This window comes from Euwallacea fornicatus, chromosome 3 (genome assembly GCF_040115645.1).
Source record: "Euwallacea fornicatus isolate EFF26 chromosome 3, ASM4011564v1, whole genome shotgun sequence".
Lineage (NCBI taxonomy): Eukaryota > Metazoa > Arthropoda > Insecta > Coleoptera > Curculionidae > Euwallacea > Euwallacea fornicatus.
The window spans coordinates 2,816,823-2,837,008 of record NC_089543.1 but is presented as its reverse complement, the minus strand read 5'-3'; the positions used below and the strand labels follow the sequence as shown (position 1 = coordinate 2,837,008).

Sequence of the window (20,186 nt, the reverse complement as noted above, 5' to 3'; positions counted from 1 at the left end):
TATTAGAAGATTAATGTTAATCGTAACCAAAACCATATACGGAGGAGGAATGCTCCAAGAGATAAAAGTAAAACATATATAAAGTATATGTGTACAGGGTTGTTCACTAAGTGCGCATCGAACGCGGCCTGTTCATAGATGCTTCCATCATATTCATTTTACAAATTAGAATTAGAGATGTACCGCCCATGCATAAACTTGTAAAACAAAATTACATGAAAACTATGCAACTTTAGTATAGGTAATTAAATGTGAATATGGGTTCTTTCGCGATGTAGTTCCATAATATATCAAAATAATAATAGGGTTCCATTTGAAATTTATAAGTTTGGACCATTTTTGATGTTCAAGGTGATTTTATTTTGGTGGACACTGTAGAAAGTGTCAAAAAAAGTTTGATACCATATTAAAATACTGATCTTCTATTGTATTGTAACAAAAAACAGTTCGTAAATACTTTTTCATTTGTTACCCATTTGTAATTTTTCAAACATCTGTAACTGTCACTTTCAATATTCAATTGCACATATCTTGAAAACTATTCATTTTAAGATTGCCAACGTGTTAATAAACATGTATTAAAATTGAACGTAGAATCTAAAAATTGAATAATATATAAGATGTTCCATTAAACCAAACAACTTTTTTTATGACAGATTCTGTACAAATGAAAATATTTTTAAAATATACGTTATAAGGTTGTATACATAACTGTAAAAATAATTTTCCAAAAAAAAACTATAAATTAGGCCGTAATCGCCCAACGCGCGTTTAGTGGACAACCCTGTATAGTATATGTGACATCTTAGTTGCTGACAAATTTATTCATTTCAGTATTCCATCAGACCACGTACTTTGATCTTTGTTTTGAATTAAAAGGCGAATCTAAAGAATGCATGAGTACATTTCAGTGATCGATTAGAGAAATGGCCAAACAGTTTCTAAACAGTTTGGACAGGGAAACTTTGTTAATCCAGCAATGTTTTATATATGTCGTGCGATGTTTTAATTGGAAATGTTTCTTTGTATCAGTGTCAGTTCAAGTTCTTCCTTCTATTGAACGGAAAAGTAATTCAAAAACACATTTAAGTGCTACAGCATCATTTAGATAGTTGTAAAAATAACAATAGACGTGGACCCATGTGGATTGAAAATGCGTGGATAAGGGAATGAAAAAGCAGATTTATGTCTTTATAGTATATTTTATTTTGATTTTATTATATAAACCATTAACGTAAAAGTGGTTTTAGGCTAAACGAATTTGGCCCCTATTTTTTATTTTTAAGTGAAAACAGCGAAGGTAACCATTATATATACTTATGTTGCCTAGTCCAGTCCTGTCTCGTTTCATTGAGTACACATGAACTGTTATTTAGTATAGATGTACGTTGCTGGATATTTCTAGATCTGTCCGAAAAAGTTAGAAAAAGATAGTACCATAAGTGAATGTTGAAGTATCATTCCATTAAGGCCACTTAAAAGTAATATTATGTCTTTCTTTCTTTGATATATACTATTGAAAAAAGAGATATGTTAGAAATGAAATTTTGTTCTGTTTTAAACCTAAAAAGGTGTTACAAATATAGGAGGGGGAGGTTACGTCATGAGTATGTTGACATTTGACACTTTCTCGCGAGTCACGGTTTGTCATTCGCATTTTCAGCAGTGCTGTTGTTTGCACTTCGAACGTAGTTTCGCTCAGTCCTCGAAAATATCGACGAGGACTGGAAGATCATTACGGAACCGTAATGTGTAATTTGCTTGTAAACCTTTCGTTTTTTAGTGTAGTTATTTAGTTTTAAATATGTATAATTAAAATGTGATATCGAATATATAGTAAGGAATCAATGACCAATAATTCTAAACAAATCAAATGGCGCCAATGATTTACACCCTATATGGTTTTGCTATATTTTTTTTCATTTTTTGGTGTGCTATGTGGTTACTACATTTAATAGCAATATTCCATGGGTAAGTTTTAGACTCTTATTACATTATAAGTTTTCTATTAAACTAACCTCAAATGCCTTCAATTAATGTGAGTACCTCTCCTCAAAATGAATAATTACCATTTTTCAGAAAGTACAGACTGCACAAAAAAGTTCAAGATTTGCCAGGAGATGATGCATATCCTGGAGTATCTATTCTAAAACCTCTCATGGGTGTAGATCCTCACTTAGTTTCTAATTTAGAAACATTTTTTACATTGAGATACCCAAAAGTAAGTTCCTTAAAAATAATTAGTTACCCAATATTCGGTCTATAAATAAAAATACTGCCCCCTTTTTGTTTTTTGAACCTTATGAGGTGTCACCAGCAAGTTTAGACCACTTGTGCGATAATATATGTATATTATACATTATTTTGATACTTCAATGTCAACATTTTCTTTTTTTTGTCATAAAAATGGCTCAAAATGTCAAAGTGACAGGTAGATACTAATTTTACTTATTTCAGTAGCTGGTCAAGTAATCCTTTATTTTAAAAGTTGCTATATGATTAATTCCCCTTCTGATTTTAAGAAATTTTGGTTAGGATTTTATTGAAGAATAAATGTTCAGAAGGTATTCATTTGACTAAATACCTCTTTAACTATTGAATCCTTTCGTATTTTGTCATTGCAAATCATTATTTGCTTAAATATATTGTTTATGCAAAGAATGAATAATGTGGACAATAATGAAAACTGGTTAAATTTCAAGAAATCAGTTCCAAGTATGATCAGTGTCTAATTACAGCAAATATTAGGATTTATGCTCTCACTTAGAAGCACCAAATTTTGTAATTAACTAAAATTTAAAAAAATGAAACGGGGGTGTAAGCACCTTTGCCTTTATTAAACTTGTTATTTAATATTTATAATAATTAAGTACTTTTTGAACATACTTTTTATTTATTTTCGATTCTATAATTTTTTTACATATTTGTTAATTCATCCACTATTACAAGTGATTTTTTATAGCATGGTTATGGTAATCTTTATTTTCCAAGTGATCCTAAGTGCTAAAAATTACATGTATTATACACATTTTTTACTTATTATGATATTATTATTATATTATATAATATACTGGATTTTTTTGCTTATTATCTATTTATTATTCTCATTTTTAGTTACATATTACTTAGATATTTTCTTCAAATGATTCTAAAATATTCTTCACCAACTAATAGTCCACTAATCACTCACTATGTCACTTCCAAATACCTTGAGTTCTATTTACTAAACGCTTATTACAATTATTTTCCTATAGCTGTATTAGTCTTTAGACTAACCTTACTCTTAACAAAAGTCTCCTTGTATAACTCAAGATCTTACGCCTAGAAAATTCCATAATTTTTTTACAAACATTAAAATATGCAAACATACTAGAATATTCCACATATTCTAAGGAAGCAATAAATCACTGGGTCGATATCCCGGATAAACCTTTTTTGCCCGTCTTTTACCTGCGGCGACCGCATGTCAAACCCAACAATATTAAAGTACGTTTCCTGAGAGATCTCCTGCAAATTATTATTTGTATATGTAATTTGATATAATAAGTTTCCTTAGTTGACCTGTATCAAGTTGAAACTTGCAGTTTGTATCTCAACCAAAGTCAAAACTCGTAAAATGAAAAATTATCTTAACGAGATAGTTTGTTGTATCTAGGCATTAAATAATGCATTATACTGCCGAATGTATAATTCAATACCTACAGTGACTCGCATTAATATTCGGACACTATAGAATTTTTGGAAGTATTAGGTTTTTTACTAATTTATTCTTAACTAACATTATTTATTGCGTAATCTTTGGTTACAACAATGTTTCTAGTATATATAAATACATTTTTGATCTTTTAGAATTAATTATATACAAAGATACTATCGAACAAAGAAAACAAGGCATAATTTTACTATCGCAAAAATATTCGGACACATACCAGGAACATAATATTTGTAAACAAAAAAACATAAACAAATTAATACTTCGTAGGATTGCCTTTATGTTGTATAACTTGTAGCCGTTTCGGCATGTTTTCAATTATTTTTTTAATGTAATCTTCAGGTATACGTTGCCATTTTTCAACTAATCGTTGTTTTAATTCGTTTTTGGAGTTGACTGGCTTATTATGGACTTTACGGTCTAAAAATTCCCATAGATTTTCTATGGGGTTAAGATCAGTTGATTGTGCACGATGATTTAATACTTTCGGGCAATTATATAATAAATACTCTTGAACTAAACGCGACTTATGTTTTGGATTATTATACTGGCAAAATTTAAAATTGTCTCTTATACCTAATTTTTCAGCACTTTTTAGTAAATTTCGTCTTAAAAGATCCAAGTACATAACTTTATTTAAATTTCCTTCAATCAATACTAATTCGCCTGCTCCTTCAGTTGAGATGCAGCCCCAAACCATTATGTTCCCTCCACCGTATTTCACAGTAGGCCGGAGATTATTAATTTTTAGCTCTTCATTTTTTTTGCCCCATACCATTTTACAACCATCGGATCCAAAAATATTGAATTTTTTTTCATCAGCAAATATAACGCTTTTCCAGTATGTTTTCTCTTTAACAACGAATTCATGAGCAAAGGCGAGACGTTTCTTGCAATTGACTTCCGATATGTATGGCTTTTTTCGAGCTACTCTTCCGTTGTACTCGTCTTCTTTTAATAATCGGCGAACTGTGTCAGGATGTACTTTTTTGCTACTGTATTCTAGTAAATCAGCTGTTCATTTAGGAGCACTCAGTCCAGGATTTATTTTAATTTGTTTAATAGTTTTACGCTTATCACGCTCATCAATAAGTTTCGGGCGTCCTTTTAGCGGAATTGATTCAATCCGATCTTCTTGAACAAATCTTCTAATTATATCACCAACTATACTTTTACTTATATTTAACAAATTACCGATTTCTCGATACGATCTGCCTTTATCGTGATGAAAAATAATCAATTGTCGTATGTCAAAAGAAGTATTTTTGCCTTTTCGCTTCATAATGTGAATTTTAGTAAGTAATAAGTTCGCCTTCAAACCCCTCTGCACACAACTAACAAGAAAATTGAGTCTGACGCATCTCTAATCTTTTACGATCATAAAAAACTCTGTATGCAATGTTTTTCTATTATTTTTTACCTGCACTGCATCGCATCGCATTCCGTGTCCGAATATTTTTGCGATAGTAAAATTATTCCTTGTTTTCTTTGTTCGATATTATCTTTGTATATAATAAATTCTAAAAGATCAAAAATGTATTTATATATACTAAAAATATTATTGTAACCAAAGATTACGTAATAAATAATGTTAGTTTAGAATAAATTAGTAAAAAACCTAATACTTCCAAAAATACCATAGTATCCGAATATTAATGCGAGTCACTGTATGTTATTTACTATTTCAAATTTAACCAATTTGCGTTTTGCTATGAAGTGTAATTCCTGCTTCCCCTGTGTGTATTATAGATAACCTTCTGCAAAAAGAAAAATTATAAACGGTTGAAGCTTAAACGTTGCTAATCGTAGGATAAGCTGAAGGTTTAGTAAATTAAGAATCTTTTGCAAATTTGCACTTCTCGGAGTAGGTTAATTGTATATAAATTGTGGTATTTTTCGTTCTATAAAGTGGAATAAAATTAATTGTTTATATTAAAAGTCAAGCAAATATTTTATGAATTACATAATTGTTAAGATTCAGGGAGGATTATTAATGTGACCCGGGGTTTTTTCGTTCGTTTTATGAATTCCGTACTCGTAGGAGAGCAGTGAAGTTGATGAATAAAAAGTTATTAGTGGAGTTTGTATGTTTTTATGCGCTTAAAGTACAGTAATATGCTCCCATTATCATAACATTTTCACCAAGTTTCTCTCATTATCTTCGCTTTGTTGTCAGTAAATGCATGGTGAAAAATTTTCAGCCTTAAGATTGTAATTAGAGAGTAAGTAAAAATTTGCACATATTTTACTAAAATGCGTTAATATTATAGTAAAATCGAGAGTAAAACATTATACATAGCTCAGAATAATATATAGGATTTTGACGCATATTTGGTGGAAAAATGATCTAATTTTAAATCAAGTATATCATGTAAATATTAGTGGTTTATAATTGCACGGCATTATTTGAGGTATGTATACTTACTACAAAATAAAGAAAAAAATTCATATAAGTATTTGTCCAATCTCAATCGACAACAGAGTTATAGGGTGTTAAAAGCCATGAAAAAATCGGTTTTAATTTTACTGTGATTGATCTACTGAAGATAAAGGTTTTGAATTTTATATGCATATTAAGTAATAGGTGCTGCTTAATACGAGATTAAATTGCCTCCGACAACTATACAGGATAGTGTATTTTCTGAGAACTTGGTCTGTAAAATCCTTTAGAAAAATTTACTTGTACGCCACTGTTAAGTTTTAATATTTTTCTTAAGTTTTTAGTTCAAATGCCTAAATTTTATCTCACTTGATTTTTGATGAAATTGTGTTAAGTTTCCTGAAAAAAATTTTAATTTATAAACTCAATCAAATCTACGGATCCAAAAGTGTTCGGATTTTTTTTTTTCGGAATTTGGGAATACCAAAATTCTTTTATTCTTTCCACATCATTTTTTAAAACCCGAATGGGTTTCACAATACAGACTCATACGAGGTTTTTCAATTTTGAAAGATTCTATATATATCCGTGAAAATCATTAGTTTCTGCGATATAATAGTGGCAGCAAAGTTTAAGATATAAAAAATGTTTTCCGCAGAACTCTTAAAGCTTTTTAGATTATACAAATATTTCCTGTAGGTTATCTTCAATGTCAAAGTGATTTAAAATATGCAGGATAATATATATTTTTTCGGTCAAGCCTTTTTGTACCATTTAAAATTTCTATGTGTTGCTGAGTACTTATTCATAAAAAAAGTTAGTATCAAAAACGTTTGAAATAGGAGAGTGAAATTAAGAAAGAATATATGTTATGTAAGATGTACGCAATAATCTATTCGTTTGTAAACATGGAATGGCTATTTAAGAAAAACGTCTTTAATAAGTATTTTTCGTGTGCATAATTCGCAAAATGAACCGTAAAATAAATAAAATCATTAAAAAATTAAAAAGTTATTTTAGTGGATAAGTAACCAATGCATTATTAAATAAAATAGAATGTTCACTAATGGTTTTATAAATTAATTCAAGGAATATGGAAAAGTGGTTCCATTAAAATTCTTGTGAAGTGACACGAACTAAATAAAAATGCAATAGAAATTGGATTGACGTTATTTTATTAGTATCAGTTACGTCTGCCAAGTTTAAATATAGCTAATACAGGTTGTCGAGGCGTTTTATATATGTATTGTTTACCATTGTCAAGGTTTTCCAAGTTTAAAAAAGGTACAATACAATTTTTGTCGGTGTGCCACATGTACCATCTTTCATACCATGCTTAAACAAATTAATTGCAAAAATATGTTCAGAAAATATTTAGCTGATTCTGAATTAGCAGATTGGCATGCTTAGTATCATAACCGTTGAGTACAAATACGTTACGTTTGTTTACGTTCATATAATATTCCAAATATTTTCATAGGCATTTTCTATTTTAGTATGAGTTGTTGTTTTGTATAGAAGATGAGAAAGATCCTGCAATAGAGGTAGTAAATAGTTTAATTGAGAAATATCGAAAAGAAAAAGATATCCCCATATGGCTTTTTACTGGTGGTTCTACAGTAGGTGTTAATCCAAAGATTAATAATATGCATACGGCATTTGAAGCATCAAATTATGATCTAATTTTAATCTCGGATAGTGGAATTCGCAGTAAGTATAGTACTTTGTATGTATATTTGAGCTGTAAATAAACTTCCGCTAAATAAAATATAAATAACATACAGATTTTTGATAAGTTGCTTACTTAGTGTATAACAAATAACCTGCATGTGCACTCTACGCAACCGTGGTAATATGATATAATATGTGGTCGCATATTTGGTTTATATTTCTAGCCTTACCACTGTAATTTTAGTAATAGTTTCCTTCTCATGTTAGCTGTACTTATTAGAAATTTTGGATCATAGTGATACATTTATCCATGTTGATGATGTAAACAATATTACCAGGAATAAGTCTCTTACATGTTGATCTATAATTGCGCCTTATCAGTTTTATATTTACCGTACAAAACATGGTATTCCAACATTTTTTAAAACGTATTTTGTGGTTAATTAGAGCATCACAACCCTAATATTTACTGAAAAAATTCCTTTGCATTTAAAATTTATCCTGCTACTGCCGCCATACAGTTTTGTCAGCTAGGATATGGTCCTTTAACGAAAGTTTACTTTCGTTGCAACCGTAATGCGAGTTTTTATTCTAAGCTTTTTGAATGTGACCGTAAAACTAGAGGCGGCTATATTGCCAAGTTTTATTCGTTGAACTAAAACAATTTTATTGGCGCCGAATTAGAAGCAAGCTTATAAATAATAAAACTAGGGGAGTTCTTTACAGCTCTAATATTTCGTTCAATTCCACTTGTAGTGAAGGAAGATACTCTCCAAGATATGGTAAATCATATGACAGAGCAAACAGGCATTGTGCATCAAATGCCATTCACGTCCGATAGGAATGGTTTCGCGGGGGCACTTGAAAAAGTAATATGTTAACATCTACAATCAGTCTTATAGCTGATGCGCATATTTTGCTTCAGATTTACTTTGGAACTGCCCAATCGCGCATGTATCTATCTGCTGACTGCGTTCGAGTCAATTGCCACACGGGCATGTCTACGCTGATGCGCAAATGTGTTTTAGAAGAGCAGGGTGGCCTCAAGGCATTTGGTAGCTACCTGGCAGAAGATTTCTTCATTTCTAAACATTTTTTAGACCATGGTTGGAAGACGACGATTAGTAGCCAACCAGCCTTGCAAAATTGTGGTGTGTGTGACGTGCACAGTTTTCAAGCACGACTTACTAGGTAAGTTTTATTTAATTAATTTTTATATAAAGGGAAAACACAACTGCTGAAATTGCGGTGCTTGGAATGGAACGATTTGCAACTGCCGTTTCAATTATATTTGTTGGAGTTTCCTCATCATCTTCAATACTTTAAGTTTTCCGTACTGGGTTGTTAAATGTCGCATAACTTAACAGGATTTCATTCACTTTCAAAAAATGTATTCATGAGGCTGTCTTTTTTGGGATATCGATTAAAGTAAGTGTCGGGCGCAATGGTTATGTTGTTATTTTTTGAATAAAGCATTTCAACACATAATATTTTTCGTAGGATATGCGATGGGGGTAAAATGAGACCCTTGCTGATGCCCAGACAGATAGTAAATCATTGTACTTGCGGCAGAAACTTTTTTTGAACATAAAGTAACTTCAAGTACTATTACTACTTAAAAAATTATTTCCAACATATCACAGTTCATTTTGAATTAAAAAAATTATATTTATTTTATATTAATAATAATTTCCTTAATATTAGTGGTATTTATTCAAAAAAGTGTCATAATAAAATAGCGGTTATATTTATGTCACTAACATAATAATTAAAAGGTTTATTAAAAATAGCCGGAACCGAACTTTTGCTTCTAGTTCGAGTATTAAGGACGATCGAATATGCGGTTGCCAACAGAAAAATATAGGGACAGTCAATAACCTGTCAGTAGCAAACAACCATATTTACAGACATTTCATTTTAAAAAATTCACTAAAGCGTTTTTCATCTGAAATTGGGAAAATATTTCATTACCCCTGAACTATTTCGTTAAATTTACGCTAAGTTTACTTACTTATATTTCAGCGAAAACTATCGAAATGTTTATAGCGATAACACCTACAAAAACGATTAGTTTCCTTAATTCCATGATTTCAAAAAATTAATTGTTATTTGAGTCATAAATTAACGTTCACTTACGTTGATGCACGTGGGTATGCCTATTAAAACAATAAACATTTTTCACTTGAAAAGCTGCTCGAATTAACTGTCGAATAATTAAAGATAAAATTTGGAAGACCAAGTCATAGACCACCACATGCATTTTAAGGAGTTAAGATAATATAGAGTATTCAATTGCATTTGTGAATCTTTAATACGAGTTATCAGTTAAATTGAAACTTTGTTGGTTCATTAGTGTATTGCAGTATATATGGCCAGTAATGTGAAAATATTCAAGATGGTTTTAGCACGTCTGGCGCACTAAGCCAAATTTTCAATTACTGCCCTCCTATCTCCAAGAAAAACCACCTTCACCTAATTTCATTTTTCGTACTTTGACTTTATTTATTATTCCTTAGATAACTTAATGTCATAATAAAGTAATATGGGGTTAAATGACGATTTTTGGTGTAAGTATGTATTTGTATGTTTTTAATGAATCTTGGAGCCGCAAACTTGGGAACAACTTACAGAGCAATTTGCTTCACTGTTAAATAATGCACATCAATCAGGTGTGCAAAAATTGAGGATACGGTTAACGAACTACACGCCAATCGGACAATTCGACCAAGAGAAGGTTTATAAATATTGCGAAGTTCTTTAGTACCAGGACTGAGGGCTAACGCGCATAGATGTACTAGTAGCGAATACATATTAGTCTCGTGTTGGTATTTACCGCTACACTGATTTAGCGAAACGGAGTTGTACTTAAGTTACACTTCTTACAAGGAAAAGTTTGAAGAAAGTTTTATTATACAGTTACATGTTTTTAAAAATAATGGATACTGAAATCTGGCCATGTTGGAATATTGCGAAAAAATGGCAATATACATAGGTGTGGCATAAGAATATAGTCTAATTCCATTTAAATTTCCAACATAAATCCTACGATAAGTTAATTTGAAGTTACTTACTATTTTCATAGCACTGCCTGTGACTAATAGTAATCTTTTTCGGCGTTTCCACTCCCAAATATTCCTAATATAAAACTCAGCTTTGTTTATACGGTGAATAATGTAGATTCTCTATATTGATACATCATTTGTTATAACATCGTTTTACTTAGGTTTGAAGTCTTTGTCTTAATTAATGATTATTGTCATTAAATCATTTTCCTATTTTGTAATTTACTAAAATGATGCCCTTCATTTATTGCCCATATAAACGTGTTTAAATCTATATTCCAAAATTAGCCTTGATAAATATACTTTAGCTGTGATAAACTAAAAGATTTTTTTCGCAAAAGCGACCAAGATGTGTAATTGGTGGAATAGGTTAGAGTGTGTTGTTGAGGGCTGAAACACTAATTTGTTACGGTTTCGTGGATTTTATCAGTAGTCCGTCATAAAGACAACAATGTGTATACGTGAGACTAACCGTTTTAGTGATTCATTTTATACCTCGCTGAGATATAATAGAATTTTAATTGAGAATAATTCAATATGATCACATTATCGTGTTTTTTCATTGTTTCAATATCCATATGGCGAATATAAAGCTTCATTATTCAGAGGTCGATTTAGTTAGTATCAGAATGATATCCCCTTTTAGGACGAACAGAATCGTAAGATTACGAGAACAAATGACGCAATTTTAAAAGGATTGCATGATTCATTTGAAATTATATGAGGACGTCAATGCAGAACTTTTAGCATGCCCGAAAGTAATATATTTAACTTTGGAATTGTTGCTTGAAACTTGCAAGTCTATGAAAGCATTTACATTCAAATGTCTGCATTTGGCGGTCTAAAGAAACTTGGTGCGCTAGGGTTTTACTCAATATTTAAAAGTACTTGGCCCAACCCATATTAAGGTCCTATAATTTCCTGAAATTTCCGGCCATAATAGTTCTCGGATATAGGACGTTATGAAATGTAAGCAGTAGTAATTTGGACTCTAGCAGTTTCAGCCTATAAAAAATTTACAAATTAGGAGCGATGTTAACAAGCGATTTCCTTCCTGAATATACCGGTTAAACTTTTGAAAGTGAAATATAGTTATAGCTTGAATTCAGTTTATACAATTGTATTACACGTAATTCGATAGATTAACAACAGTCCTCTAATGCGATCTCAAGTGTTTGGGGCCCAGTCAGCGTAAGGCGTACTTTGTGTGTTACTGGCGGTCTTTTATGCAGTTGTCCAAGTTCCTAGCGAACCACGTTATATCTTTAAATATCCTTTCGTTTAGATCTTCTGATCCGATTCAGGACACAGTGCCGTCAAAATGTGATGGGAAGATGTACAATGTTGGACTCATACCACACGTTTTCCAAACAGACAGTGTCGTAATGATGAAATTAGCGATGTGTTGAATAACGCACCGATTTCTAACACCCTAAGTTTGATTTCAACAATGCCGTATTCACAGTATTGGTTTTAAGGGAGGCGAGGTTGGATGATGGCCCCGGACGAGCAATTGTTCTACTTGACAGTGATAAAAAAATTTCGCTTAGGGCATGAGCTTTGCCAAAACCAGCTCTGCGTATTCATGCGAATAAAGTTATTGCCGAAAAAAATACAAATATATCTGTTATATTATACATCTTTGGAAGAGGTGCCTTTCCTTTTATTGGACAGTGTATGTCATCATGATAAAAAAAGGAAAATTACATTAGTTCGTCTACTCTGTACATTCCACTCAAATTTAGGAGAACCTACTATAAAAATATGAAGTATCTATAGGGAAATTTATATCTCTGATACCAGGTATGGTAATATATGTTTTCCTAAGATTGACTAAGTGATTTGTGATATTCCCCTTACCGTTTATGTATTATGCGTTGTTAATTGTTTATGCGCTAACACAGAAAACTGATAAATCTATTTTATAACCTTTGGCATTGTATTAAATATATGGTAGCAAATATGGCCTTATTTTCATACACCAACAAGCAGTTACGTCCAAAGTTATGATGCTCCGCTGCATTATATATATACATCATTGCATATATTTTTAGATTCTTCATTGAATTGTAATTGCGTATTCACATTACCGTCATTTCGTATCGAACGTAAAGACTTTCTTCTTTGGAAGTAATGACCTCTTGCATTGGCATTGTGGTTTTCGTTCGCAATTCTCAGCATTCATAAGAAATAACTTCCTGGCGGCATGGGTTTTTGAAGTCCATAACTCAGATTTTTTTAAAAATTAGAAGTCTCTTTATTTAACTCAATGATATTTCAGAGCAATTAAGTTTTTTTGCAAACTCATCCAAAAATTGCCCGAAATTTACGGGCCATTCGCTTTTTCGATTTCCCAAAATCGTTTTGAAGTGAAATTTCTTACTCGTATATACTAGAATGCTGCTTTAATATTAATATGATGCCGGCAAAATTGCGTCGTTCCTTTAACACATTTTTGTAATTGTAAAAATTGTTATTACTGATCTTTTACCTTTCACATTTAACGTCTAGTACTATCGCAATAAGACCTCCCTGAATACATTCCTAAGGTATATAACATAATATGTTAAGAATTGTTTCTACGGGCAACATTATATTGACTGAAATAATTATAGGTAAACGATAACGATATGGGAGGAAATGAAACACGAGGAATTATGTCGTGTAGAAAAGGATTTTAAATTTTTGATACGTTAGTTTTAAAATAGACCATTTGGTTCATTTATAGTTTGAATATCAAATGAGTTAGGGCAACTAATAGTTTCACTGGCTTCGTTGCCTTCATTATCAAACTTCCTTGTAAATGAGCTGTTGTCAAGATAGTTGTGGTATTGTCATTACAAAAAATAAACAAACTTTGTAATATTGTCTTAGGTTCATATTTTAATCGACTATTCAGGTTATTTTTAATCTCGTATTGTGTTTTGGTGTTCCTGGGATGCTAAAAGATTTCGACGGAAAAATGAATATTTCACAAAACAGATAAAATATCAGCGTTACCTTTATTTGTTCTAACAGAAAAAGCCCGTGTTTGACGTCAGGGAAATTTTTCGTGGAAAATTCATAATGTCGGGAAAACGAGATAATTTGGCATTTTTTCCTGTGGTTTAACAATGGATGCTCAATTATCTGAAATTCTAACCAAATGTCCTCCAAAAGCAGGCTGCCAGGAACTTCACAAAAGCTTGAGTCAATGTGAGCCGGAAATTCAGGGGAAAGCAACCGTAAAATATTTAATTTTTCTGGATGATAAATTTCTCTTCCGGTTTAACGGAGATAACGGAAACGAAATATTCAGTTTTGTTTTGTATCGCCGGTTTAGGGTGGTGTGGTCGCAGTTTTGAGAAAAATTTTTCAATGCAATTCAATATTCTTCAATTTCAATTAACATCTCACAACGCTGAAAAAGTTTAGAATAAAACCATTAAAAAATATGAAAGGTGAACACCCTTTACATCAGGAGCGAAGTATTTTAGAACATAGTTAATAGGAGAAACTAGAATAATTTGCCGCCGTAAAATATGTGATTTAAAATCTATTATAAATAGTGCCCCCCTTGTGTGTTGAGATTTAAAAGCTTAGTGTCGTGAAATGTTATTTGGACATTCAAATGAGCAATTTTTGATTTCATTTAATAAACGTATCGTCTCACGAATTTGAATGCCAGCTCATCCAGAATACAAATACATCAGCTTAATTAAATTCTGAATTAAAATAGGGGTGATTAAGGGCGATATTTATCTTTTTTATTCTCTTTAATATATTCAAAACTTTTCAAGAATATTGATGGGCCAGCTCGTTCGTACCCATCAATAAATCTGGAAAATTTATCTTTTATTAAATCTTAAATTATACATATTCATATCTGTTGAAAAAATAGATAGTTAGGGACGTAATGTTCGTAAACTAATGGTCATTCCTCTTAGGCTTATGACTTGATTTATTATTTTGTGGAATCAATGTATTATTTGTTTCGTATCAGTCGGTTTAATTTTGAATAGTGATTCACTAACGTTAAATAAACATTGATACATTTTCTTGCATGACAAGAAATTAATTTTATTCTTTAATCTCTCTGCTGTTTGATTAGGTGGTACCATTGGAGGGAGTTTTAGCAAAAAATAGAGAATATTATGACCGATTGGGGGGTGATTTAAAATATATGCCTTGGAATTATATAATGATGTTCAAATGTGTTCATTTTGGTTTAACCTGAATAATATGTTAATATGTCCTTTGTTTCAGATGGGCGAAACTACGAATGGCCATGTTGCCGTTGGTGATAGTGTTTGAGCCCTTAAGCGAGTGTATGGTGATCGGTGCCTGCGCAGCATGGGCGACCAGTTTGTTGTTTAGATGGGAACCTTTAGTTTTTTATTTAGTCCACATTCTGGTGTGGTTTTTGTGTGATTGGCTTTTATTGTCAATAGTGCAAGTAAGTCAATTTTGTTCAGGTAAATTATATACTTTGTCGTTCGTTACATCAAGAGCTATTCACATTTTATTTCATAATATTCTATCACTGACTCATAATCTCATTAGATATGATGAATAACCGCACAAACCAGTGTAAATATTTTTCCTAGTACACCACAGTGTTAATTTCCTTTTACTTATACATAAATATTTGTAAACGCTCTACGATTCTGCAGCAAAATTAATGCACGTATGTAATAATACATGTGACATTAGTTTTTTAACGTAATGTAAATAGATTCCTCTAGATCGTTTCATTTGAGAACGCAACTGATGCAATTTGTTTTCTTCGAAATACTTCTGCTATTTAACACCTTGTTTTGCAAATGTTCGTTGTGATTTAACTGTTGATGTGACAATTTTTTTTTATTGTTAGCCGTTGTCTAAAAATCAAAATCACAAACTATATTATTTTAGGAATTTTTATGGCGGCTACTCCATAACTAAAAATACCTTTAGATATTATGTCGCAATGCTCGAGACTCGCAAAAAATCAGTTTAATCACTTTAGTTTATTAAAATTGTTTGATTGTTTAGTCAGATTTTTTCAGTCACATGGCTTCATTCAGAAGTTACAATATTCTAATTTTCATCGCAATAAAATGTGATTAAGTACTATTGACAGTTATTAGTTATCATCCGAAATCTATTGCAGATTTTAACAATCATCGATAGAATATCTAGATATTGGTTAAGCGTGTCATGGGAATTTTCCTATTTCTTTATCACTCTATGAGATTTGATAATAAATTTTATGGGAGTATGAGCCATAGTAAAATGGCTGAGATTGATTTCACATTTCAATGAAAGTTTGGTTTACGAGATGATTTAATTATGTCCAATCCAATAATGTGAGGTTTCCAAATATATTTTAGAATTAATACGATCCATTTTCTGTTATTTGTCAAGGAATCACTATCTACTTCACATTGACATTTAATTATTAAATATAAAGCGTTATTGAATGATTGAATATTGATATATTATATTAATGAATATTAAACCGCAGCGATATTTTAAAAATATAAAGATAATGGTGTCATAATCTAATTTTTTTATAAAAAAAGACAACTTTCTTGATTAGTTATCGTCTGAGTACGCTCTCCAAAATGCTGCCTAAAGTGCACGAGTGTGTGAAAATTAGATACATTAAGACGAGCGAGCAAGTGTAAATTACCTGTTAAAATGCAATAAATATAACGTCATTACATAAACGAATGTGTCACTTCAATAACAAAGATAATTAGTGGAATTATTTTAATCGTAGGAGAATATAATTCTTTGTCTTGTCTACTTAAGTAAAACGAACTTAAGTCCTAATCCTTGTACTGAAAATGGAATCGTAAAAATTCTATTAACCTCTTAATGCTTCTTTTAACGGTGCTTAGGAGAGCACATCTGCCACAAATTGATACTTCATTATGAATGTTAACTGGGCGCTTAAATCTTGGCATGGCCAATTGTCAATTACAAAGTTAATTATTATTTATATCATTTTGTTGTTTACGGCCTGTAAGTGTACCTTGATATTTTTTAGTAGCACATGCACAATGGAGTGTTGTAATAACGATCGAAGTTTTTCATTCAATCTGCTTGCAAGTACGATTTCAGTAACCTTCAATATTCAGTAGGGTTTCTCATTATAATTATTCTTTCATTTAAGTTTGAAATCTCAATATTAATCTCTAAACTTATGTAGGCGCACATACGTATATGCGTTAGCATTGGTTTCTCTTATTTGTCGTACGTTTCCTGATATTGTGTTTAAACTACTGTTTCATAGAAGTAAATAGACAGTTGCGTTGATTCCGTATAAATAAAAAAATATAGGTATCAAATAAGCCCTGTCGTGTTCTTTAATTTACTCTGTCCCATTGGGCCGCTACGAGGCCACCCGTATATTCGTTAATTAAATCATCTTTACGAATCACAGTATTTTCATTTTATTTGAACGTATAATTAAAATATGTTAATTAATTATTGTTTTATTCTATGAGGATGTTAAAAGGTAAATTTTATATTAACATTAATCATTTGGCGACGATGATAAAATAATTTTAACACATATTACGCCCCTCAGTACATTTTATTAGCGAAGAAGGTTAGTATCCAATTTAGCACCTGATTGATCGCAATTCATGAATGATCCAATTTACGTGAATTTTTCGTTAACAGTCCTTAATATTGTCCTAAAAATCACTAAGTCGATGATTATAGGGGAATTATAGTAAAACATTTTATATAAAGATATATTTAATGTTCAAATTTAATTTTGTGCATCCTAGTGATGATTTCTCAACCGGATTTGTGTTGATTTCTGTGAAATAAATTATCGTTGTAATCGTTTAGGTTAGTTCAATGACGTTTAAAGTATTTAATATTATAATTAGAAGCTGTGAGGCGTATATTCATTTCTTATATAGGGCGTCGATATAGACGATTATATTTGCCGAATCATTGAGAAAATTTACAGGGTGTACTTTTTCTGCTTTTACTAGCCCAATGTCAAGTCAGGAAAATTTGACGCTCGTTACGTAACAAAGGTTAAGTTCGCTATTAGCTGTGAATCTAGTTGTATGTTTAAATCCAAATAATGTGTTTTTCTTTTGCAGAATGGCTCCTTACCTTTCAGCAAATTCGAGTTTATCGTTGGATGGTTGTTCCGAGAATGTACAGGACCATATCTCTTTATTTTGGCGGTATTTGATCCCTCGATAAGGTGGAGAAATCGGCGTTTCAAGCTAGCCTGGGGTGGCATTGCCCAAGAGATCAAACCTAGATTAAAGTCTGTCGATTTCTGAACTGAAAATAATTAAATTATTTGTATTGTTATCTCAGGTAGATGAATCTATCTTAATAATATACTTTATTAGTTTTTTTTCCATGAGCACATTGGCTAAATGAATGCAACATCGCAGATATCTTAAATTAGAGAGTTCTTCCGAATATATAAATAGACGATAGTCCTAGTGATTTTTTCGTTATAAGTGGTCAAAGATACACCGATTGATACATAAAATAGCCAAAAGCCAACGAATGAATCCCAACACAGTATATTTTTTTCACGAGCATTGTCTTTTTTAAGTGGATATGGCTGATTACAAAAATATATCTACTTAGTTAAGTAACCATTAAATTTACGAATTATGTCAATTCCATGGTAATGTCACTGTTAATTGCTAATAAAAACTTTAAAACTAAGTTTTTGAAAAAGATAGTGCTCGTCATTGTACATCGTGATTAAAAGTTATAATTTTGCGCATAAATTCTCACTTATTTATGTTTGATTAATATGTCCTTTTTAGAATAATTTGTATTTTTCAGAATGTTTACACTTTTTTGAACGGATTTTTAGTACATGGTTTTACGGCTTTAATACTTTTATTATACTCTTATCAAGCACTATTTTTTTTATTACTTTATTACATTTTGTTCTAAACCATACTTCGCTAGGGGTCCTTCGATTCGTTGAGGAACTCATGAATAAAACCTCTGATATAAATTAGTCCGAATATTTGTAACTCCATTAATTGTTCAAATTCGTGAGGATCAGATTAAATTCAGATAAATAAATACTTTACATAAGGTGATTCTTAAAAAAAAATAGTTCACGGATATGTATGTGTATATGCATAGTATATAGTAACACATATACGATTATTTAAATTACTAATTACTTTGCATCAAAAACAATGTGCAGTATAACCTGTGAAAATGGTAGATGAATTGTAATCTTAACGACAAATTTAACATTTTCATTGTCTACTAGGTGCATCTTAATCTGAAATTAACGCTACAGCCGATTTGAGATAATTAAGTTCGAATAACTGGAGTTATACGGAAACACTAGATAGACACAGATATTACCATTATTTCAAATACTCATGTTTGTTTTTAGGTGAAAATTAACAATTATTTACATCACGATTGGCGATTGGAGTCCTAAAAACTCTAGGAAGCATATATTCCAGGCTATCAATATGAACTATATACTATTTATTTTTATATTGAATTTTTTACTTAATTATATTTGGATTTATTATCGTCATATGCTTTAAATTTTTGGAATTTTTTTTATTAAACAAGAAAACAATAAGTCGAATTATCGAGTGTCGTATGAACGTCTTTTGGACAGCAAAATTCTAATTTTCGATAAAGAAACTACTTTTTACACATTTTTATTATTCATTTTTCGTTCATTAATATTAGTAAATTCAATTATTTATATTAGTATGGTTCATTTTCATTTAGCTGTGAATTTGTTCATCAAATTTATACCTAATTTTGTAATGCAAAACTTTCTGCGACTGTGAATACCGGAATGTATACAAAGGTGTATTATTGTCATACGTAAAGCTGGTAAGTAAAGGGGGCAAATACTTAATTATCAAATACCTCAAGAAAACATAATATATTAAGCATAATAATTACGTGAACTTGTTATCCCCTTAACTTCCCTCCTTAGCGTACCTACACTTTATACGGTTTAACTTTATACCTAACGCATCTACATGTTATAGAGATCGTAAGGCATAGAATGTATAAATAAATAATACTATGCTTTACATCCTGTAATGTCGATTATAAATTAGAACTTAGTTTTATAGAAAACCGCAAAGTCTGTATACTTTTTAGTGATACTTTTAGTTTTAATTTTCTATTATTATTTGTGTATATAAAGTTTTGTCCCTTAGTGTATAAGTTCAATTTTCCGAAATTATCTCTTTCATAAGATGCGTTAATTCTAAATATATTATGCCTGAAATTGATTTCCTGTAGTTTTTATTTTCAAGTTTACCTTTGCGGATTAAGTAAATGTTGGCAAGAGAGGGCGACTTACGAACAAATCTGTAATACCACTTTAAGAATTACTTACATACTTGAC

General features: G+C 30.9%; 1 protein-coding gene across 3 annotated transcripts; it reads left to right on the top strand.

Moving 5' to 3' along the window:
* Window positions 1-923: 923 nt before the first annotated feature.
* GlcT (ceramide glucosyltransferase) lies at window positions 924-20,070 on the top strand. Of its 3 annotated transcripts, XM_066301996.1 has the most exons (8): window positions 1,575-1,971; window positions 2,080-2,221; window positions 7,589-7,802; window positions 8,520-8,632; window positions 8,689-8,954; window positions 15,071-15,260; window positions 17,914-18,139; window positions 19,200-20,070. In XM_066301996.1, exons 1-7 carry the CDS (start codon window positions 1,874-1,876, stop codon window positions 18,100-18,102), a joined length of 1,212 nt encoding a protein of 403 aa, XP_066158093.1. In that variant the 5' UTR covers window positions 1,575-1,873; the 3' UTR covers window positions 18,103-18,139; window positions 19,200-20,070. The 3 variants fall into 3 exon arrangements, with proteins under 3 accessions (XP_066158094.1, XP_066158093.1, XP_066158092.1); XM_066301997.1 differs by having other exon boundaries at window positions 924-1,971; window positions 15,071-15,279; window positions 17,914-20,070; XM_066301995.1 differs by having other exon boundaries at window positions 1,596-1,971; window positions 17,914-20,070.
* Window positions 20,071-20,186: the final 116 nt, after the last annotated feature.

Excerpts from the sequence above, each read along its gene's own strand:
- GlcT (XM_066301996.1), top strand. The coding sequence starts at position 1,874 with ATGGCGCCAATGATTTACACCCTATATGGTTTTGCTATATTTTTTTTC. Across the intron at positions 8,955-15,070 it reads TTTCAAGCACGACTTACTAG|ATGGGCGAAACTACGAATGG; the intron begins GTAAGTTTTATT and ends CCTTTGTTTCAG. Across the intron at positions 15,261-17,913 it reads TTTTATTGTCAATAGTGCAA|AATGGCTCCTTACCTTTCAG; the intron begins GTAAGTCAATTT and ends TTTCTTTTGCAG.